Below are 24,222 nucleotides of genomic sequence, written 5' to 3'. Positions count from 1 at the left end.
TGTAATGAAATGGCAAAAAAGAAGCACAACATAAGAGGTATTCTAGAAAGGCAGGACTAGAAAAGCCGATCTTAAAACCTTAAGCTTAATCGTAAAAAAAAAAAAAAAAAAAAGGATGTTTCAGGTCTTTTTCTCCAGATGATCTCTCTGCACCTGACTATACATTTATGCCAAGAGTTTGTATCCTTTCTTTCTCCCCGCTAACACAGGATAAAGCAAGAGACTGGCCACCAAGTAAGAAAGAGGAATGAAATTGCTTTAGTGGGTTTAATAAAGAATGTAAAACCTGATAAGGGCAGTACATATTTTTGAACGGCTTCTCAAAGATGGACCAGGTCACCTAATTTTACACCCTCAGCCCCTCTGCCCAACACAGCTAACACACAACAGGACTTGTTCATTCTGAAACATCATACCAATAAGAAACAAAGGGATGAGTACAAAAAAGTGGCTGAAGTCAGCAACAGGGCAAAGGATGTGCTCAGTCTCCATTCCAAACCCTGATTACAGACTGAATTCCTGATGTCCCTCACCTCCCTTCTCTGGAATAGGCAGCTGTAGCACCTTCTCTACCCTTATAAAGATCTTGTGAAGTTAAGATGACACATCCACAGCATTTAGAGATTCTCAGGTGGAAGAAACAAACATGTAATGTTACAGACCCCAAGTATCAGCTCTCTATGGAGCTCTGAAGCTCTGGTGCCTGGGAAACAAACCCACTCATATTTTATCTCCCAGACAAAAAAATAGTTTGCAAAGGTGCTTTCTTTCCACTGTGAAAGGATAGAGCAGACTCCTGTATAAAATAATTAAGCTCTAAGCATCAAAAAAAAAAAAAAAGTCCTTATGATGTTCCTATTAACCTGCCAGACATTTGTCTGCCATCTCAACCACAGCATCACTGATTTTTTTAAACGCTACTAGATTTGACATGTGGCTAGATAAGTTAGGGTCCTTAATAAGGACGCCTTTCAAAGACTCATTTAGAAGTTTAATGCTTTTTGAAGACATCTCAGAGGTAGACACCAGAAGGCTCTCATCTCCCCTGGTCTTAATGCTGTGCTTGGTTGCAGGATAATTAACAACCAGTTTCTTCAAAGGTGGATAAAACACAAGACTACTCACTCCAGTGCAGCTGTCTGCTATAGCACTGTTCACTTGCAAACATCTGGCAGCATAGAATAATCATCCTTCAAGTCAAGTGACCTAACACCATTTGCACGCTACCAGCGCACACCAAGAGCACATGAATGCTGTTTCTTACGGAAGCTAGAAAGGCCCTGGGAAATGGTTGCTCTGGATTCAATTTAACCAAAGCTGTCAGAAATTATTTAGCACCGCAGGACTGCACACAGAAGCCATAACTGTAAATGCCTGTAAACAACTGGAGCTAAGATAGATAGTTGTCAGGGGAGCAGAAGAGACCTTTAATAAAGAGAAAAGCCAGCTGGAATTCCTGCTGAAGGATGAGAACCTCACCTGAAGCAGCTGAGCCTTTACAAGCCTGCCTGCATTGCCTTTCAGTTGTCAGCCTGTTTATCTGCACTATATGGACTCCTCTTCCTTTCAGAACAGGAAATCTGTTCTCACATATACAGAAGGAAATCAGCAGGAAGAATACAATGGCAGTCCACATCTTCAGGGTTGCCTTGCCAGGAGGCTTCTCTGTTGAGAAGCCTGTAGCACAGTAGAATGCTTTCTTGTACCACCTTCAGATCCACTGCAACATACCTACAAAGAAAAGAAAATGATTGATTTATATCAAAAGGCTACACTTGAAGTGTTTTACTAAATACACTCCTATCAGAAAGGATTACAATAAGATATGCATAAGGCAGGCAGGTATCACTACCAGGATTAACATACTGATAATGAAGCAGAGGCAGAAAGAAAAAAGCCTATTCCCAAATTCACAGTGTCTTTCTTTGGAAACAGTACTTTGCTCTCCTTTTCTCAGATACCACCAGAAAACAACTCAACACAAAAGCTGCAAGCGGTGGGTTATACTTACTTTATTCCTTTATTTTCCCTAACGTTGCAAGGCAAAGACGTTTTAAAGAAAAATGTGAGATTTATCATTCGCAGTCAAGAACAGCATCAAGAACAGGAAGAGCTCTGTTGCCTCTTGCTCTGACTTCAGCTGGAGAAGTTCATCTGACTGCTGTCAGACAGTCAGTGTGCACAAAGCTGAACTCAAAGCCCACAGCAACACAGGCACAATGCCTTTTGGCTCATCCTGGAACCCTTCATGTTGTTCCCAGGCTCAGCAGAAGCATTTTGACCAGCTTGAGAACACTGATACTATAGGCATCTATATAATAACAAAGATAATAATGATAATATAGGCAGTCCTGCACTATGCCCAGGACACCCTGCCTTTACACCAAGCCAGTCCAAACCAAGAATCAGGTTTGGTTCATTCCTGCTGATTATCAAAAACATTGATTCAAAACAAGCAAGAGCCAATAATTCACATCTTCCAAGGTGCTACACAGATATCAGCTGTTAGTGAGGAAGACCCACACCCACAGTAAGCTTTCATTTCCACACATAAAACAATAAATAGGCAAAGCATTTTCTTCGCTCCCAATGAACACAAGAGACTTCTGTCTCCATGGATGAGTTCTCACCCTGGCACTGGAGGAACTGGAGGAGCTCCTGTTGACATCAGAGCAGATCACCAGCTTCTATCTAGATTTACCCTATTGTTTCCAAGATTTTCTTTAAATTTTGTATGAAAAGGTACTTCCAAACAATCCAGCCTGAACCAGACCAAACATTGGCCTCTTCCCTAAGTAGTTTTTCAGCACTTCCCTCAGTGCTGAAGCACGCTTTAGCTCTCATCCTGCAGTTACGAAGAGAAACATCATGGCCTTCAAAGAGTGGTGAGATTTAACTATGCCTGACATCTCAGAGGTCTACAGGACTGCTGCATTTGAAGACACTCACAGTTCACAGCTCAGGGACTGAGCAGCACGTGTGACCAGTATAAATAGCATAGTGAAAAATATCCAGTGGTCATCAGGAGCAGGCTACAGTCCTGACTTAACCACTCCTGCAAGGTTTGCCTTGAGCTCTGAACCCTACTCCCAGCTACAGTTGTGAATTCAAGAATTTGAGTTAATCTTCATTGGGGAAAAAATGCCTCTAAGATAATATTTACTCTTACACCCAGATTGTGACATCTTGATACCCCAATGAAACTTTTTGCAATGGAACTTCTGTTACCAGGTTTTCTCCTTATTCTACTTTCTGAAGACCTGAACATGCTAGCAGACATTTAGACTCAGAACTCAAGGCACAGCAGCACGGCTGCTTTGTGTGGGTGGGTTTCTCACTCCAGACAGAAGTTCAGGCCTGGGTTGTCCCAGCTGGCAGATGGAAATATTTCTGAGAAGTCTGGTGGGGAAAGGCAGCTCACCAGCCCCATCTAGTCCTGCCTGCCAGGGAATGCACTGGCTTTACAGCCAGCCCCAGCTCGGCCGAGGGCTCTCTGGCTTTTCCAAGGGTGAGCTAGAAGGATTTGAAACAGAATCAACACAGGAGAGAAGCCCTGGGCAATGCACAACTGCAGCGCCCTGCAACACAGCATGCTGACGTCTGCAGTTTGGGAAAGCAGTTCCACGTTTTCAGAAGTCTGAGTCTGGGAATATGAAAGGGGAAACAATTCGTGTTACTCCATCAAAGTAACTTCAATACTTACCCTGCTGCTCTGAATTGCAAGGCACTTCCACATAGTTTAGCCATAGAAAGCTCCAGCTGACAGTAAGGAAAAGGGGAAGATGTAAAATACTCTGCCTGCAAGAGGCGTTTTCCTAGAGCAAACAGATCTCTACAGCTGACAGCCAGAAAAAGGCTGCTTTAAATTCTGAATCCTTCAACTTAAAAGCAGGCAATCTGGGGTTCCCTCGCAGACACTGTAGATACTTTATCAAGATACTCAGAGCACTATTTGTCAACGCTACACAGAAACAACTGCAGGGTTTTTTGTTTAAGTTCACAGGCAGGTATTTAGCAAGCAGTACCTGGCCCACAGGAAAAAAAAATATAGATCTTAACATGTAAGTTTTACATTTTAAAGAGAGCCCTGTTTAAGTCTGCAGTAAACTTCTCAAGGTAACAACACTTACAAGAAGTTATATTTTATAGCCTGAAGTGTCAACAGGAATGAACTGGCTGTGCAATAAATGTATGCATTTACCTTTTTTTACACAAAAAATTGGAACAGCAATGAATACAAATACAGAGAGCTCTCTATTATAGATATATCACTTAGCATTATTTTTGTAATCACAGTAAGCAATCCCAAAAGAATAAGTCTCCCATTACAGTTCCAAAATGCAGATATAGCAGTGTTTCACAGTTACCACTGCATGACTCCCAGCCTTGACCCAGGCACTCATACACTTACTTGTACAATCGTGCATTAATCACACGAGGCCTAGAAGCTGTTGTGTCAGCACAGATAACTGTCCCCCACACAGAAGTGCCTTGTGTCCCCAACCACATTGCCAGGCCAGAAGCCCCTGCCAGCCAGCCCCAGCTGACTTCAGTCCCATGTAACTACAACAGCTCCACCAAAATCCCAGTGAGTGCCTCTCACCCCTTATAAAGCACCTGGGAGCCTTTCTGGATTAGGCCAGCACCAGTAACAGAGGACAGACTGAGCTCAGCAGTGAGAAATGCCTGCCTTCAGTGCAGTTCCCCCTTCCCTCTCAGCAAGCACAGTCTCCTCAGGGCCAAGTGATGCTCATTACAGTAACATGAGCATTAAGCTGAACACTCCCTGCTCTTCAAGACCCAAAGCCAAGAAGCAACAGCCCAAAGCTCTCAGGAGCACTTTATGAGTGGTGCAGAGCGTTCAATTCACAAGGGTGACCTACCACAGAGGGTCCCAACTGCAGAAGAACTGAATTTGGACCATGTTTGGGGCTCTCAAAACATACAGAGAACAAGGAGACACCATCATGGAGGCTTTCAAAGACACACTGTGCCTGACCTCAGGCTACACAGCCATCCCCTTAAGTGCTGCACCCAGTGCTTGGCAAAAGCACACCCTGTGCTCGCTCAAGTAAGGGGTTCAACAGTCCAGATGACACTTGGGATGCTGTATCAAATATCAGAACCTCCAGCCAGTGCGTTGTTGGGGGTGTTTTTGCCTCTTTTACCTTCGCACAATCTCATACATCCATAGCAGGAATCACAATTACTTACAGATCATTTTTCCCAACATAACCACTGCCTTTTATAATTACAAACAATAGGCCTTACTTCCCCCTTCCTCTCACACTTCTAACCAGTCCCACATGGCTCCATTTATGCTCCAACAAACTCCACGAAGCATTCACCCCACACAGCTACATCCCAGAGAAGTACTAGCTAAAGCTTCCCCTCCAGGTCATGCTGCTCCTCAGATGAAACCTTTCTCTGGTATAGTCAGAGACAACATGAAGAGATGAACACTACCATTCCTATTGGAAGCAGTTTTGAGAAATCAGAGCAAAATTCACACTGAGCACTACCTTTTCCATATGTAAAGCATTTCCAAGGAAATTAAAAGTCAAACCAAACCACAAAAGCCAGTGAGTGAATAAAATCTGGGAAAAGACTACACTCTGAGAAGTGCAAAGTTTACTTTTACCATCTGTGGCTGTAACTCAGTGGGGAACAAGCACGCTGGAAAACCAGAATAACTTTGAGTCAACAACTGAATGACTGATGACTTTGCAATGTACACACACAACCAGAAGGCGCTGCCTGCTGGGTTTCCAAAGTGTTCCTCCCTTCTTGCTGATTTCCCTGTAGTTGAAGCCAAGGAATCCGGAAAAAAAAAAATCAAAGTATTGTTTCAAACAACATCTACTTGATTGGGGGTGATGTTGAAAGCGCAGAGCAAAGCCTTTGGAATATAAACCCTTCGTCTCCATGCCATCCCAGCCTCAGATGCTCCTGGTTAAGCAGCTGCAAGGTGCATGCAGTGACTGGACACAGGTGGAGCCCGGCATGACCAAAGCAAAGAGGCAGAGCTAGAGAAAAACATGGAACAAGGGAGAGGGGCTGTTAGAAATCAGAGGTGTGAAGTACGCAAAGAAAGCAAGTCATTTAGGGCAACATGTGCTCCCTCAAGCTGTCGAAGAGTCAGCAGACTGCTCCAAAACCCATAACAACATGAAATGAGGTCAGAGAGCTGCAAAGAAGTCATTTTCCATTCCCTCGGAGCATCTCCGCCTGTTTCTGAGAGAAGGTGGAAAGGAAACCTTGAGATTTAGCATCCTGCTGGGTAGGAAGGCACCTGAACTGCAGGTACTGTAGTCTCTTTTCACTGCCAGAAAGACTCCCATGAAGTTCACACTCCCTCCGACTGGGCCAGAGCCGAAAGCAACTGAACAAGACTCTTTGTCCTTCAGGGAAATAACATGAGGACACAGCACAGGATTGTGGGGTCCTCAGGGTCACAACAAAGCAGGGAAGACAAGGGCAGAATACACAACATAAATAATGGTGCTATGTCTCCCATTAAATTGAAAAGACATAAGGCCTGGTTTCAGCTTGCAATTGCTGCTAAATATTTCATGTGCCATCAGCTCTCAAAACGAGTGCTATATTTCACTCTTTGGAAAATAGAATTAAACCAGGCTTTGCTAAGGAAAGACAAGCACATCTCGTTTTGTGAATTGAGGCCAGAACACAGGAGGCAAAAGAATCTGTGCTGCAATCTTAGGAGCATTTGGCTTTCCAAGTTTCTCTCTGAAATGGCACACACGTACAGGTTTGGAGACAGAAGGGGCAGCACCAGAGTAAAAGAGGCTGATTTCTGAATCGCATTTGCATCAGTAAGGCAAGAAAAAGGAATGAGAATAATGGCAGGAAGCTACTTATCCCAGCAACAAAACTTCACTTTGGTCATGATTTGTATCTGTAATAGTGTCTGTCACACATGAATTATAACAGCCCCAAAGCAGGTTGAGAATGTGCAGGAACAACAACGCTTTGTTACTGTGCTAGAGAAAAAATAGCCGGCCCTTCAGATCATTTGAAAATGATTTAACTACATTATGCAAAGAACCTGCCCCAGAGCAAGTAAATATAGCTTGAACTGTGGGTTCAAAGCCTCTGTTAAGATGTTCTCCCCTGCATCTCCTGTTGAGTCACCACCCGTGGTCAGCAGAGCACGGCCAGATGAAGTCACATCATGCTCTCAACAGCAGCTTGAAAGTCATCAAGTTCCTTTGGTCTCCAAGGAAAGTTAACAACAGATTACAAAGGTGTTTCTACAAAATGTCACGTGCCATAAACACAGACAGAGCTGAGCAGAGGCTGTAAAGCAGTGTTATGAATTACAGGGCTGCAAACGCATCACTGATGACTGGGAAGGGGATCCCTGCTCCGGGCACAGTTCCTGTAACTGTACTTCACAAAGCTTGTGAAGCTCCCCACTTCCTTGGAAAAGGCTGCAGTGGTCAAAGGTCTGCTCGCTGCTCCAGGACAGACTCTCCATGCCCCCATCGTTTCTCCAGTATTAACAAAACGCTCCGCTGGGAGGGTGACTGAGGTGGGACAGGCAAGATTCTACACTCTGAGGGAGTTTTGAAGAAAATTGTGCACAAAAATCAGTCATGAATACATAGGCCAGGCTAGGCTTGGGACCAACAAGCTGAATCTGATCAACACCTAGCATTGACATGAGCCCAGAAGCACATTCAAGGCTCCTGCTGGTGGAGGAGAGATGTGTAAGAACGGCTCTTTTTCTACAAGGCTTACCTGAAATTGAATCTTTTTGTTCCAAGAAGTAACTTCTGAGAAAAGGTTGGTAGGTAAACATCTCCCTGCACCTCACAGGGAACCAGACCTTCCCACAAAGAGGAGCACGTTCTTGATGCTTGATGTTGATTCTGCAACACCAGGACACAAGTTACACGTCCTCTGAAATACGATGCAAAGAGCAAACATTGCCAGCTCAAGCCCGGAAGAATGTCATTTATATTCCTTCTCCTGTTACACAGCTTCCTCAGAGCATAACAACACACAGCTCGCTACGTATTACAGAAGAGCTGGCACATCCTTCCACATTAGCAGGCACTCCTTACTGCAGCTGGTAGGACAGTGTTAGACATCAGTAAGATCTGCTGCTACTTTTCTGATGTTTCTCCCTATACATGTCCATTAAAATGGCTTTGTATGATACATATTTTTTTTTGCATGAGTCCACAAAGACTCCACCATACAGACTCCTAAGGACAAACCACTAAGTGAAAACATTTTAATTAAGCAGTCACAAGATTATACATCTTCCCTGCCCCTAAATGTGAGCCCCCTCATTCAGTCTCATCTTATTTTAGTCCCCATCTGTGGCTGAATCTCCCACCAACCCACACGGCACACAGCCCACAGCAAAGGCAACTGCAGCATTTGCAGTAACATTTACAAGCTCCAGGGAATGAGCCCAAAGATGCCAACAGTTGCCAACTATAAACTCAAAAGAACAGAGCATCCTTGTTCAGAGTCACCACCACCCCTCCAAATTCATGTCTGACCAACTTAGATGGATGTTAAGCTAGAAAGCAAGGGATAATCCACAGCCACTGAGCAGACAGCCTCTGACAAGGCTGCTTGAGCTGCTGCAACCTCTGAAGACTGGCGTGGAAATGGTGATCTTTAAAAGAAGTTTACAGCTGCTACAGTATTTGTCCAGCTGCTACTTATTATTCCCTGCAAGAAAATCTATTCTTCTGCTTGTAAATGGCCAAATGTTTAATAAGACTTCCAAAATGTCCTACATAATTAAAACAAACATTTTAAAGACTCTCTAAGAGGGGTGGAACTCCAAGATTTGCTGAGAAGCTCCGTGATTAAACTGGGGCTTGGCTAACACGTGAAAGTTTCCCAAGTATAAAGCCCTTCAGGCTCCACACTGACAAACGATGCTGTACACCACGGGCTGTGCTCTGCAGAGCTCCCTGGGAGCAGCAACAGGGAGAAGCAGCTGTGCAAGGTCAGCAGCTACCATGCTCCACAAGGAATGGAGAGACATTTCCATGCAACAGGCAGATTAATCACAGGGTCTGAATGTCAGGCCTCATATAGACAGATAAAGGGCTATATTCTAAAGGTTCAAGACTTTCAGTGACTCTTCCCACACACCTTTCCCCACAAATAACGCAGATGGGAAGGAAGTTTTTGTGGTTACAGCCCATGTCTGACAGCTGACTAAACCAGAGCTCAGGTTCCTTCCCCACTTCCAGCTTCCTGTGGAAGCAAGGCAGTGCTACTGACTCACAATCTTGGGCAGATAGAGCCCTGGTGGTTTTTGTGGTTGTTCTTTTTTAGTTAGTTATGTTTTGAGTGTTATCAGCTTGATTCATCTCCTACATCACTGACTGCCTCTGTCTTTCTCTGCCTCAGTTCCTCACCTGCACTCCTCACTTCTTCCTCTGAGCACAGGGCAGCTCACCCAGTTCTTACCTAACTCATGAGAAAAGCCCACACTGGCACTGTTGAGGCTTTATGCCCATCACAGGTTACCTCTGACAAAACAAACGTTAAAGCCTAAGAACCAGGAATTTCCCCACCTACCACCACCCACCATCCTTCTTCGCCCACGTTCACTGCCAAGTTCTGCATTTCACTTGGTGAGAACTACTACTCTGCAGGACTTTTCCTGTGAAAAGTGACTGGACAGCTGTTTCATTTGTGAAAATATGGCTCCTTTCAGAATATCTGAAACAATCCCATTTTAATATAAAGAAAAATGAACTGCCAAATGCTAACTGCATAGAGCTGGGTCTGGACAATAAATCTGTCAACACAAATTCTTCCAAAGAATAAAAATGTTTGCTATGGCAAAACTGCAACCTTCCCTAGCATAATCTGTACCCCCAAAAAAAAGATAGCAAAGACTGCTGTCTCATTGGGACAGGAGATTGTACACAGGGCATCTGCTACCACGTGTTTCAAATTAAACAGCTTTCAACACCACCCAAAAAGAAATCACCCCAGAACTCCGCAGCCACCAAGCTAATACAGATCAAATACCCTTCTACATGGGTAGGAGGTAAGCTCATGTTTTTGGGCTCTAGAGTACCTAGAGAAGCATTTACTTTACAGTACAAGTGCTTCGTGCTTCCTGATAGATGACATTGGAAGCCAGAAGCAGCACTCCCACGTTAAAACACAGCACGCACACTCAGAACTGCTCTGAGCTGCTATTAAATTGGAAACTCCCAAGTCCGGAGTTAACAGAGACTTAAGAAGGGATTTCAGCCTGAAGGCACAATTAACCAGCTGTTACTTCTCAAACAAATAAAACCACAAATGTGTTAAATGTCTGGTCACTCGCCCACCTCCTGGCCCAGCAGAATTTTTACAAGTCAGCAATTTGCTAGCAATACGGGTCAGGTTAAATTTCACTGAAGCTAATAGCTTCAAATGTCATCTTTCACTTCAGATATTTTTGAGAAATTATGCTCTTCTGTAGGTTCAGGTAGCTGTAATGCTAATTTTAGGCATTTAGAAACAGAACACCTCTACCTAGAACACACGGGTCTGCAGATTTGCTCAGGAATTTAAGTCTGCGCATGGTTTTGAGCAGGACCATGCTCAGAAGTGATGGCACCTGACATTACAAAGGAACAAGGCAACACCATGGAGAGTTCAGAAAGAGAAGTTCAGACAGCATGGCACTGGTCAGAGCATGGTCCCAGTACAATGACTGAAGGGGAACTTTTGCTCAACACTAGAGGAACTGGGTTTAAGGAAAGCATTTTTGGATCTCTTTTCTCTGATCTTCACAGAAATCCTAAAACATGGAGAGTTAAATCAAAAGATTTAATTCAAAACCCTGCCTCCACTGTAAGTTATTTTCAAAAGCAAAACAACTCAAAAACCTCTATAATGTAGGAGTCATCTTTTTAAACTATAAAACTCTAGTTAAAAGACAAAGGTAGCTTTATGTGAAAGGGCTGCCAGGTAAGATGGAGCAAGAACACGTTATCACACATTCCAGATTATCACAAACCAGTCTGACACAGGGGAGCTTTTCACTGTATATACGTTGACACAAATCAGAGGATTTGTCCCAAAATCTCCAAGCCAGGAAGACATTCACAGTAATAACAAATAAAGGTTGCTGGCCACAGGCCTCACTGCTTTCTGATTTTGACGGCTTAAAAGATGTGGAAATCACCAGGCATGGTAGGTGCAGAAGATTAGCCACATCTATTTTTCTAAACAACAGGAGAATCAAATTCAATATCAGCTCTCCTAATCCTTGCTGGCCTTCCCTGTGGGAGGTTCCTAGCCAACAAAAGTCTTCTGTAAGCGATACACCAACCTAAACTTCAACCCAACAGTCATCTGAACATACAGGTGATACATACATCCTTCCCTCTCCTTACTCACTGACTTCTGTGGCTGTCCAGGCAGCACTTGTTGAAGTACCAGCCCAACTCAGCACCACCAAGCTGGCTGCATGGGCTGGGAGCAAGGCACCCCCAGCTGCTCTGACCCTCTCTGCAGGTTCTCTGCTCTTGGGTCACTCATCTCCTACGTGGCAACTGATGTGCTCACTCACCTCGTTCCACATTCCCTCCTTGCAGTTTCAGAGGAACTTATTTAAGTTTTGATTACTGACACCGATTAATTAAGTAAAATAACCTTGGCTTGAGCTCCTTAAAGCTTTCTTAGTACAAGCACCTTTGTATAAAGTGTATTTCATTCAAAGAAAAGGGACCGCACAGGCAGCAGCAAGCTTTTCTGAACCCTTCTGAGCTTGATATAGAAGATCCGCCTATGATGCTGCTAACAAGGACCCCAAAACCATTTCACAGAGTGACCTGAGTACCAGGTCTGCTTTATCCTCCCACCTACCTTATTTGATCAAATAAGATACTACCATTATTTTGAAATTTTGCCTCAATAGTGTAGAATTCTGCAGCTTTAGAGAATGTCCAGTTCCTTTTTTTCCCCCCTCCTTCTTCGTAGAACCAGAGAAGCGGGTCTGATCTTCATAAAAAGAATCACCAAGACAAACACAGTTCAAATGGATTTCATCAACATAGATGCTTTTTATCAATTTACATTCTACAGCAGTAAAATTGCAAATGCAAAACACAGCTGGAAAAGATATGTCTCAAACTGATGGGATCTTTCTCCTAAAGGAACCCACACAGACTTTTGTGTAGCTCTAAGTATTTCAATATGTTACACGTTTCTATCCTTATCCTATGGACTCCTGAAGACTGCCACTGGCTGTTACTTTCTCTCTTCACTTCCAAACACAGACAGACCCAGCAGGCTGAGATATGATACATACCTGAACGCAGATTTCAACCAGATTTTCAACACTATTGCATGCCTATTAGAATAACATCCCTTTGAGTAGTACTTTGCCTTTCACTTATTAGAGAGATTTCTGCTCTGAAAAACAAAGCTAGAAGTCCTCTCTCAACTTGGAACACCTTGGTTCAAAACAAAAGCAAGCAGTTAGGCTTACTTCTCCAGTTGCGTCCTACGAGCAGCAGCACAGACTGAACCCATTAGAAACTCTTCGCTATTGATTTTATGCCAAAAATATTCTTATCCTGTAATGGAGGGAACACTGGACTAGAAATGCCAAAAGAATAACAAGAATAGCCCACCACAGTCCAAAATTGAGGTCAGCATACACTAATTATCTGAGTCAAGAGACTGCCCTGGGGGAGGCTGTCCAAGCATGGACAACAAAAATGAGGATAAGGACAAGTCTGTGAAACCCACACTACAAGTAGTAACTCTTATCACTCTCTTCAATACACTGAACAGTGTTTTTTGAAGAATTCAGCTCCAGCCTAATCCAATACAAACCAGTCTGATCCCATCCATAATTCCCCCAAAGGTCAGGAATCAACAGGTGGAACAGGCTGTGATTTAATGAAATCAAACACAAAACGAAAGGCATGTCAAGAATTAAGCAATTCACACTTGAATTAACATGTACTTCCTGCTGACCAAACGCTACCTTTTGTTCCAAATCCAGTTTGTTGTAAGAGTCTTCGCAAACCTGGAATGAGAAGAGGCTGTAAATGCTGATGAGTGGGGACACAGGCAGCTAACACCAGGGAACAACATTTTTTCAGCCTCCTCCCTCAAAGCAAGTTTAGGATCCTCAGAACTATATATCAGACAAGTCCACCACACGGGACAGTCTATCAGCTGGCTGCTGGGGCCTCCACCCACAAACCCACCCTTGCCCTCTTGGCAGCTCTTGCTCCTGTTAAAGGCTGTTTAGCTACGCATGAAGCAGCCCTGAATCACACCAGTAAACCGGGCAGGTTGACAGCCAGGTACACAAATGAGCTGACACCAGCTCAGATTTCCTTGATTCAGTACAATGTGATTTGTGGTAAACCAAGATCTGCCCCATAAACAACAAAGTCATCCATACAGAAGGACAGGAACCTCAGAGTGATAACATATGCCCTGGCAGAAAGAACAGCTACAGCAATGAAAAGATAAACTCTTCCCAATTGTCAGAACTTTTATCCTGCCGGGTGGGAGGGATACTTTCACTTACTCTCACAAGCAAGTTACTTTAGGCTTTCTTCCCAATCTGGTAAGAATTGCTTCAAAAACCTATCATTATTCTTTTAAGATATTATATATGCCAAGACAAAGATAACTGTCTACACCTATGAACCGTATTTGCTTCTTAAATCATCCAAAAACCTTGAAGATTACAGAGGAGATCACAGAAAACTCTGGAGGCATCTTTTAAGCAAACGCATGGGTCAGAGGGCCAGCAGCCTTCTTTTCAGGTTCCCTCTCTGCTGTGGGTCAGTTCATTGCAGAACCCTCAATCTCTTCTCAGTATTCGAGGGAAAATGGTCCTTTGTGGAAGGCTGCAGCTGTCTTACTAAGAAGCTGGAAGCAAAACTCCCAGCTTGTTCCTGATGCCAAACCTCACCACTAGAAGGCAAAGAGGCAGAGAAGGTTGGTTCCTTGAGCGTATTGTTGGGCCAAAGCCCTATGAAGGAAGGTAACAACCAATACCTACTTCTCACCTTTGTCAGCAACTGGAGGGCATCAGGCTTCAGCAGCATGAATCTCACAACTTCCAAGCATAAACAAAGAAGAAACAGAGGGGACACTTCCACTGCCTGTTGGGCAACAGCCCTCAGCTCTTCCAGCTCTCTTCTGTCATTCCAAAGTTAACGTTCGAACAAACAGAAGTCAGCCCTGTGCCCAGCATGCAGAACTCACTCAAACTGTACTACAACAAGCTACACTGAGTTCTGACAAAACTTCTTTAAAAGATGTACTTTGGCCTTTCACACAGAATCCTGTCTTTAGGCTTAAGTGAAATGAACCAACAGAGCAAATCTTAACATCAGATTTCAACAAGGATCAAACCCTATGAAAACCTGTCAAGGTATAAAAAAGGTTAATTTTCTTTCAATGCAGAAAGGATGGGACAACAATCAAACTGGGACACTGAGAAAACCTCTTTGAAACCAGAAGCTGTGACCAAGTTGCACGTCCTGTTACATAGCATGGCTAGCCTGCACCTAAAGAGAGCAATGACCCTTAGCCACCATCAACAAAATACTTGCATAAGTGGTGCATTTAGCCAAAGCATGAACTAACCTGAAAACTTACCTCAAAGCTTGATGACAAAGCAATCTTGTGAAACTCTCATCTCTTCCTCCTGTCCACCACCCCCTGTGCCAGACCCTGCTCAGGCAAACACCACTCAAGTGCCACGTGAAGTTATTGCAAACCATCTGGGTCAGACACAGACTCGCTTCCTCTCAAACCACAGTTCCCTTTCTGTAAAGGCGAAGCAGCACACCAAAATGCTACTTAACTACACCCCGAGGGAATTATATTTGCCTTCAAGAAATTGATTCACCTACAGAGCAGGAATTAAGAAGCAATTCAGGTGATATTTATTCTGCTCGTTTAGGAGGTAAATAACAATGTTATATCAGACCCCTTATCATTTGCAGGAAGTACATAAATTATCCTAATGTCAGTAACCACGAAGACTTCATAAAGCGCCACAAGAACAGGGGTTCTCCATCAGAGGAGGCTCCACCCCACATTCAGGGTCCTAATTCAGAGCAATGACAGCAGAGACACATGCGAGCTCCAGCAGGGCAGAGAAACACCATCAGCTCTGCCAGCTGTATCTAGAGTTAAGTATGCAAGCATCCACAGAAGGATTTAACAAAGCTATTATAACAACTCGTATTCCTGAGAGCTGGTATGGAATGAATAGTCAAGTAACCAGTACTTTTAGCCTTCAGTGCAAGGATCTTCACAAATGTGGAGAAATTAAAGGTTTACTCTGCCCTAGGAAGAAGTGATTGTCTCCATGAGCTTCTCCACAAAAAAAAAAAAAAAATCAAGTTTCTTTCTCACTCAGTTTCTGCAGCATCCAAGCCACTTTACAGGCGTACACTTATATTTCAATTGCCTGGAATTGTATTGTCAGGTAAATCTGCCCAAGCAGATAACGTAGCAGAAAGAGAACCCTACAGAATGAGGATTAGATGTTCACACCTTATTTTTTGTTCTTATGACAGCCATCTCAGAAAGAATTAGGTTTCAAATCTTGCTTACCAAATCCTCTAGCACTGAAAGGCAAAGATAGGAAACTCTTTCCATATACTAATGCCTATAACATCAAAGAAACTGTAACCACTTCAACTGCATGCCCACCATCTAGTCGTTGATTCTTAGAGCTGCTGCACATTTCCTCCATTTCCCTCAGGCAATAACTTTCCTGAAGACAAAAGAAAAAGTTAACCCAGTCATTAACAACAGAGCCCTCGCTCTGCACTGCACCTCTGCAGGGCAAAGATCAGAAGTGAACACAGGACCTTTTTGCAAGCGCTCACCTGTACACAGGACTTCAGCCATTGATGTCTTCAGCAGGAGCAAAGCAGATGTACTAACAACAGGTCAAGGGCATGCAGTGTTTTACTGGAACTGTATAAAGAAATAGAACTGTTAGCTTTAAGCTGACATTACAAACTCTTTCCAAGCTACAGTAACAAAAGCCATTTATAGGGGCAGAAATACAGTGGTAGAAATAGTTAAGTTTCCTGACAGCATTCATCCTAGTATCTTTTATTTGTGTCTAACAACAGGATTTGTACATTAGTTTGCCAAGATAGAAAGCAAACTGTTTACACTCAGTCCTAACATCTTTGTTCACTCAGTTTCTTCACCTCGACCTTGCTATCAAGGTGGCAACAGAGGTAACGTACACACACAGGCACATTAAAACCACCTGTGGTCTCCTGCATCACCATCTCTTACATGTCTAATAAATTACTAAAATAAATATGCGCATGAATTTTGTTTCACAAATTCTCTCCTTCATCCAGATATCCTTTACAAAGATGAATCATTGCCATTGGACATATGAAATATGTTCACTGGATGGCATTCACTGTATGTTGAGCAGCAGCAACTGTAAATGTGAATGCTTGAGTGCACTGTGGGATATACCTCATGAATCACAATTTTGGAGCACATACTTCAAATCCAGAAGGAACCTCTGCTGATTTCAATACTGCTCTGCAAATAAATGGATTTGCCCCAAGACATGCAATAAGCTAAGAGCTCATTTAGCACAAGGATTTGTAGTTCTCAGTCAGCTCCCAGAGGACCACTTACTTGCCCACTCCACAGTTTGCATTACATCTGTTTCCAGTTTCAGAGAGGTCAGAGACCAAGCGTAGAACACACAACACAGAAAGAACAGCTTGCTAACAGTATTGAAACCTGCAGCTGCAAGGCAGAGGAAAAACAATGCCACCCCCCACCAGGCGTTTTTGATTTTATTCTAAGATTCTTTCATTCAGATATTCCTTCTGAAGATGGTGTTGAATGATGAAACTATACACCTCACTCATATGAGAGAAGCAGTTATGTATTTATCAATGTGTTGCAACCTAACGAAGCTTAATTGTAAATAAGACAGCGACTTAAGATTCAAGACTGCAAAATGCACTTGATTAAGAGGTAAGGAGCCTCCGTGTGACTGTATCCACTCCTAGCCCCAGGCTTGTTCAATGGTTTATGTTTAAGGATTAGATGTGCACAAACAAAGATATAATCTTACCGAAGCCTGCAAAGTTTAGCAAGCTATTAATCACTAACCAAGGATCTGTTGTGGTAAGGAATCTAGCAAGGAGTAAGGGATGCAGCAAGCTTAACCTGAGAGGCATCCCTATGCAAGGGGAGATCCTGTCACGCAACCAGCTGCCACGCAGAAATGCTCCAAGGGCTCCTGGCCTGCTCACTATTTATGGGGTAAAAAGAGTTCCTTTATTAAAGCCTCTTCAGGTCCAAGAGTGACAGAAACACACATGAAGATTCACATCAATTACTGTGAAATCCTAGTGACAACATCATTTTTGTAGATCAGCTGGGACAGTTTTAGAAACAAGAGGACAGACATAACCTTAGAGAAAATTAGTCTCAGAAGGAAAAACCCTGATCAGCACAGCTGAGACAAGCATTACAAAGTTTACAGCAACACTTTCTGTTTATTAACAATTAGACTAGCATCCACAAGACAGTTTGTAGAGATTTAGGAAGTAAACGGGGATGCTCTTTGCCCTGACACTGGGAATTTGACCTTATCACTGGATGCTTCTCGACCATCAGACACTCCCATCCTTAACTTGCTCAGTAAGTCTCCTTTTCGTTGTTTGGGGGAAAAAAGAAAGTTTATTCCATGATATTTTCCAACACGCTCTCCTTTTTGATTAGATATAGGAACTGAAGTGCAAACACTCCTGCCAGTGTAACTTCTGTCAGAGGGTAAAGGTGTTTAACTCTTACGGCAAAAGGATAAGCTGATGATGTCAACAGTTTGCACACAGCTTTGCTGACACACATACAGCAGCTTAACCTTCGTAACACCTATCAGTCCGTAATGCAACAGGGCATCGGTTCAAAAGAACACAGTGGAGGTAAGACTGACCAAGCCTCCCTTATCTCACTGGGAGAAACAGGAGTCATGAGAAGACTGAACAGTCTCCTGTAGATCCTATAGCTGGAAGCAGTCAGAGCTGGAAATGAAAATCAATCCCATCTCTTCACACCCAGCTTAGTGCCTGGGTCTACTTTTCTTATGAGAGCGTATACATACAAAGTATCATTAAGGGCATTGCAGGAATGAGCAGAAAAACCTGCTGCAGGGTTCATCTTTTCTGAAGAGAGGGAAAGGAAGTTTTCTTATAATATTCTTTACATACTTACACACGTAAAAAATAGTCAAGAGTTAGATTCAGAAGAAAACGTACACTGAGAAATGAGGAAAGGAAGAATAAACAGGTAACACAAATGCATTACACAGTCTCCTTTCCAATTAATGGCTTACTTGGTTTTAAATAGATCCCCTATATTTCCCTTCAACCTGTTTGCATTCATAGCATTAGGGCCTTTATTGCCTGTTCTTCAGCATATTCCCAGTTCACAAATCGGTACAAGTTTTGTCCTAGCTTATCTGGACACAGTTTCTGCTAACTTCAACCAATTCTCCCTCTCCTAATGGACTTGTTCCACACCAGTTTCAGATCTGTCCAGATGGCGTGAAAAAAAAAAATCATTTTGAGGGTAGAAACCTACCAGGCTAACACTTAACTATGACTTGCTGTCAGAAGTTTTGGGGCCTTTAGGGGAAGCAAAAGCTAAAAAAAGCCTGGATACAGAAGGACTACAGCTGAAAGCTCAAGAGAAAAAAAAATGCATGAAGAATTACTGTATGCAGCCAGAGCCATATCCCTGAGACTGTCAAAGCATTTGCACAAAGAGATAGATGAGCAGAGAGGTTTATCCTGCTTTTTAATACAGAGAAGCCAGACAAAGAAAGATAGAGAAGAAGACCCACCAAAAGAACATGCTTAATCCTATTAAAATTAATGAGATTTCAGCCTGGTCTCCACATACAAGTTGTATTGGGAGTTTAACTTAAGTGGATTTAAACACAGATTTAGTTAAAGTGGTGCAAATTCTCCTTATGCTCAATAAACAAACCCAGCACAAATATACACGCAAAATTCAAAGAGAATATTCATTCATTTCACCAAATTGTTTTTCTCCCTACATTTTTTTTTTTTAAAGGCAAACTTAAAACCTTTGCACCTCCTCTGTCTGAAGTGCATGCTCAAGTGTTTTGCTGAACTACTGCATAAAACAGTTGTCCAGGCTGAGCACCAATTCTGCTGGCGCTTCGGGAAGGCAATCCCAATGATCTTTTCCTCCATTTCCTTCTCTCCACTGGTTCAAGGATGCCTCTCCCACCTACCCAGCAAGGTAAACGTTTGTGGTTGTGCTTTGTACTACACAGCAATCTACCTAAAGGATTCAGCAAGGCCTACAGCCCAAGTCTGCCTGCATGCACAAAGAGATAGCCCCGATCCTAAGTAAGTTAAAGCAGACGCAGGCCTATCTGGACAGCTAGGGAATGAAGGAAGGATTTTGCTGCAAAGATGAAGTGACTTGATTTGCTCAGCTCATCAGCACAAGGACCAAGCTGAGAATCCACACTGCTGGTGCTCATCCCTCAGTTCCTTCCTTCATACCACCTTTTCCTACAAGAAAAATTAACAAGTGCCCCGATGTGCTTTCCAAACAGTTGGCAAGTTATCACTTGAACTTGGAGGAAAGGACATGATGGAAAATCTGGGCTTGGGCTGTCCTTTGTCGCAGGGACAGCACATTATGTGAAGTGAGATGAGCTCTCCCACCACAGCAAGGCAGTTTCTGCAGATGCAGCCAGAGCTGCGCTGCAGGAGCCTGTTCCAGCCTCGTCCCATCTGATGACACACAGCAGCTCGGTGTCACCACAGTGACAGTGCTGGAATTCATTCCTCAGTGCTGGAATTCAAAATCTGATCCTGGAGGCAAAGCCCACAACAGAAGAGAAAAAACAAAGGTAGTGGAAGACTGCCAGAAGCATTGGCACCTACGCTGACTGACATTCAAAACAGACTGCAGGAAACCTCACTTCAGTGATAATCAGGGTAACCACAAGGCAGAGCCATCAGCTACATGTGGGGTTTCCACAAATAAGCCTACAGACCTGAAGCAACAAGGAATCCAGACAGCACAGGCAGCTAAGCGTTCACCCCTCTCTCCACACCAGCAAGGCAAGCGGGTGGTTTCACCGAGCTGTAAAACCCACTTACTTCCACAGTTCTTGTCGCTTGCTCGTGTTGGTAGAGCCTGGATTATCTGTTCACAGGAACATGCAGTAATGGAAAGAAGGAAAAGAAGAGAGGAGTGTTTTGAAGGCAGATATTTTGTTCTAACCCAACCCACTGTGCCACCAAACAACAGCACCGAAGGGGCTGGGAGCAGAGATTCAGAAACCTGAAGTCGCAGCATTTCACTGGGAAGGCATGTTCTGGCAAGTGAAAGGCATGCCGATGACACAGCCAAGACCTGAGGTCATAACTTCACAAATCAAAGAACAAGTCACCCTAAAACCCTCACATCCCTGCAAGAGGGGCATCCTGCACCACACTACAAGGAGACAGCTCCCAGTCTGGGAAAGGACAACCTACTGCAGGCACCCTGGGGCCTTACCTCTGTGACAGCCTTCTTGGATTGCCAGCAGCAAGAGCTAGGGGAACTGTGAATGACATTTCCAAAGCACACTTCAGCTTCTGCCTGCATTCATTTTCAGCATCACTACTGTCCCTGCAGCTCCAGCAACATCCTTACACCCCAGCTGTCAAACTCGCCAGATTCGCAAGCTCCATGAATTTCTGAGTGGAATTCACAGAGAAGGAATGAATGCTTGCAGACTACATGCAGGCCAGAATGGGCTCAAGGAATACAGCAGTTTATTTCAGAGGACTTCTTGGCTTCCCATTCAACAAGGTCAACAGCTCTTTGGGAGTAATTCAAGATCCAAATGTACTGGATTACATTGACAGTACAGGTATGACAAAGGGTTACACCTTGAGGACAGGCTGAAAGCCAGGAAGGGAAGCAACTTCACTAAGCTAAGAGCACACAGCATCAGAAGGCATCCAGCAGAAGTACAATGCTCTCCCAGTCATTCAGCTGGTGAGTCAGTGTCCCATCTCAGCACCAGAAAACAAAGCAAGCTGGCTGCTCAGTCCTGGCAGCCTGGGCAGGCTGGCTAAAAGACATGAACATCAACGTTTGCCCCCACACACTACCCACACAGTATTGAGTCAGATTGCTCCAACAGAATTACCTCCCTTTGACTCCATTTTTGTGGTTTAGAGAGTCACAGATCTGAAGGGTAGGAGGGAAAAAAAATATAATAAAAAAAGCCACAAAGATCCCCCAGTTCTGCTTCCTGTGCAGCATAAGCCATGGAATTTCATCCAGTAACTCCCCTGCCGAGGGGAGTTATCTCACCTACCACATAAATGAACCTTGCACCAGCTACGTGTTAATAGCACGAACATCTTTCAGAAAGGCATCTGATCTTGATTTAAGCACTTCAAAGGACAAGCAGTCAGCTGGTGTGGATTGCCACTGCTCTGCAAGGCAGCTGTAACAATTCACTGCAGCTGAGGATCTGCACGCAAGCACTGGTGAATTGTCTGCTTTTTCCTTCAGCTTTCCTATTGCATAATTGTTCTTGCTATTAGGAGCGTGTATCAAATGTAAAGCACCAATTAAAGGGAAAGGATAAATTAAAACAGACATGAGCAGTGCCTGAACATGCTTATGTGTGGGGTCCAGCTCCAAGAGCAGGCCTCCAAGCCAGAAACAGGTCAGAGCAGAAGGATGTGAGCGTGGCTGTTCCCCACACCCACGCAGGCAATGTCAAAGATCTCCATATGGAGATCAGGACCGGGAAAGAAACACGTGCAAGACACCCACCCACTGATGCAACTGCTCTGAACAGCGCAGCACCACTCCAAGCCTAGAGCACACACATCAACCAGGAAGAAGCAGCAACGACAACGCACATGCTCCTCTGGTTTGTGAGTGCACAGCTGAGTAACAAGTTCATTCCTCCTGCTTCCTCATCATTTTTCACTTCAGCATGCTGGCATAAACTCTGGCTGGACCTGCTTTATGGTGCAATTTATGAAACTGTGGTTCAAGCATAGATAACACTACCCAGAACACATGGTAGGCTAATGCTACACGTTAAAGCACAGGCAGCTGTCAGTGGAAGCATACACTAAAAGCCTCACGGAGAAAAGTTTTAACCAAGCCTTTAAAAAGAAACAAAGCAAGACAAGAAACTCGACTCAAATCAATTCTGCACAGTTTTTTCAGGCAAAGTTTTGGATATTTCCAGCACACGCTGCTTAAAACAAACGTCTCCGTTCCTTAACATCCCTGCAACATTGTCCCTTGAAAATTTAGTCAGTCACATACCCTGAAAAGTCAGCTACTACATTTAAACAGGCACCTACCCTGTAATCCAGGGTATGCAGCCAGAGCCTTTAAGTACATTATCAGGCCTTCAGCACAGGCATTTTTCATCACTGAAGCTTGAAATTTTGCTTGCAAATTACTTCCGTTGCCTCTGAAAAGTCTGCACCAGGAGACTCAATTTAGGAGGCTGAGGCTGCAGGTTGCCCAGAGGTTCCAATTAGAATTTCAATAGCAGATAGCCAGATGCAAGGCCTGTTTTCTGGCAGATGGTTTTATAAACCCAACGGGGAATTTACAGCTAAAACAAAAAAATAAAGATGTCTGCAGCTACATGTTCAGAGGCACATAATCCAAACTTTTCCCCAAGAAAGTACAAAAAAGGACACATGCATATACAAGCATATAAAGTATTTAAACTAGAACCAAGCAGCAAACATGCACAGCAAGCACATTAACCTGTTATAGACACGAAAGATAATAAAACTGGACAGATCCCTTCTAAATTACCCGTTGTCATGTAATGGACTGCATTAACACATACAGTAGTGGATGATTATGATAGGTAAGTAAGATTAATACAGAAATGCATGCACTTTTGAGAGAGAGAGAGAGACATCAACATGCATCTTAGAGCCTAGTTTTCAAAGCTACTGATCAGCCGCAAACCCTTGGAGGCCTAAAGGGCACCTAATACTCAGAATCAGGGAGTTCACCTCAATCAGCAAGGTCGCAGATTAGCTCCAGGCAGGGAGGGTCAGCGTTCCTATAGTGGCTCCTTAGGCAAGCAGTCGGTTAACTCACTTTATCGGGAAGCCGGAGTGCTGTCGCATGACCAAGTCTGGCAGGGATTCATTCAGCTAACACGCTGGATGCCAAGGCACCTTACTCACTAGGATCCTGACACAGGATTTTTCGTTGCCAGTCCTACAAGACAAAGTTTGTAGACAAAGAGAGGCGAGTTAAGGGATTCACTAAACCCACCAGGACAAGAACTGCTGGAACAGGATGTCCCTGGCAGATGCTGCGTTTAAGAGCCTGGTCAAAGAACAGAATTTGTTCTTACTGTCTCATGGCAGCATGCTAACACTGCCCAGGGCACAGTTAAACCTAATGAAAACATTTACTTGGGGTAAGCGATGGGGCACAGGATGAAAAACACTTCATTCCTCCACGCGGAGCGGAATGCCACTCACAAAGGCAATCTGTATTCCGTGCAGCCTCCCCCACTCACCCAGACACCAGACTTTCCGTGCGTGTCTGTGGCACCACCAGGAAGTGCCCCAGACCCCATATCTTTGAAAGGGCCCATAGGGAGATAGAAGGAGCTGCAGGTAGCCCTGGGGTGCAGGCAGGGTTATTAACCACGCTGCCAACACGGGGCTCCTCCCTCCCCACCACTTCAGCGCTGCACAGCCCCAGCCCCAGCCCCCAGCCCCACGACAGACACCCTGCCGCGAAGCCCACCGGACACCCCGCGGTCGGGCTGCCTGCCCCCTCGCGGTGCCCCCCCGCCCGCAGCGTGCCGCTTACCCCGGCGCAGGCGGCGGCCGCACGCCCGGTACCGGCGCGGCCCCCGCGGGGCAGGAGCGGAACCGGGCGGCGCCGCGCCCCGCCACGTGCCGCCGCCGCGCCCCGCCCCTCCCGCCCATCTCCGCTCCCCATTGGTCCTCCCGGATGTAGCCCCGCCTCCTCCAGCGTAGGCCACGCCCCACCGGGCACGCCCCCCATCTTCTCCGGTCACCCCGGAAACGGCGAGGGGAGGGCGGAAATGGCGTTGCGCGGGGGCTGGGCCCAGTGGAGGGCGGAGGGGCCTAGAGGAAGGGGCTGTTTCCCTCCGCCCCCTGCGTGAGCGTC

The 24,222-nt window shown here is 44.5% G+C and overlaps 1 protein-coding gene across 4 annotated transcripts in view; it reads right to left on the bottom strand.

The window, feature by feature from the left end:
• LOC311210081 (uncharacterized protein) overlaps nucleotides 1-23,982 on the bottom strand; it is a 29,591-nt gene extending 5,609 nt beyond the window's left edge. Inside the window, exons 1-5 of one of the 4 annotated variants that reach the window (XM_084287841.1) lie at nucleotides 23,899-23,982; nucleotides 23,082-23,292; nucleotides 20,184-20,229; nucleotides 15,876-15,966; nucleotides 1,480-1,731 (exon numbers count right to left, since the gene is read on the bottom strand). In XM_084287841.1, coding sequence (XP_084143967.1) covers nucleotides 1,480-1,636 — 157 coding nt within the window. In that variant the 5' untranslated portion in view covers nucleotides 1,637-1,731; nucleotides 15,876-15,966; nucleotides 20,184-20,229; nucleotides 23,082-23,292; nucleotides 23,899-23,982. The remainder of the gene's footprint in view (nucleotides 1-1,479; nucleotides 1,732-15,875; nucleotides 15,967-20,183; nucleotides 20,230-23,081; nucleotides 23,293-23,898) is intronic. The other 3 variants (XM_084287842.1, XM_084287840.1, XM_084287843.1) reach the window with 3 other exon arrangements.
• Between the last annotated feature and the right edge of the window lie 240 nt (nucleotides 23,983-24,222).

This window comes from Netta rufina (assembly GCF_964035555.1).
Source record: "Netta rufina genome assembly, chromosome: 5".
Classification (NCBI taxonomy): Eukaryota; Metazoa; Chordata; class Aves; order Anseriformes; family Anatidae; genus Netta; species Netta rufina.
The sequence above is the reverse complement of the archived record's forward strand: the minus strand, read 5'-3'. Positions and strand labels throughout refer to the sequence as shown.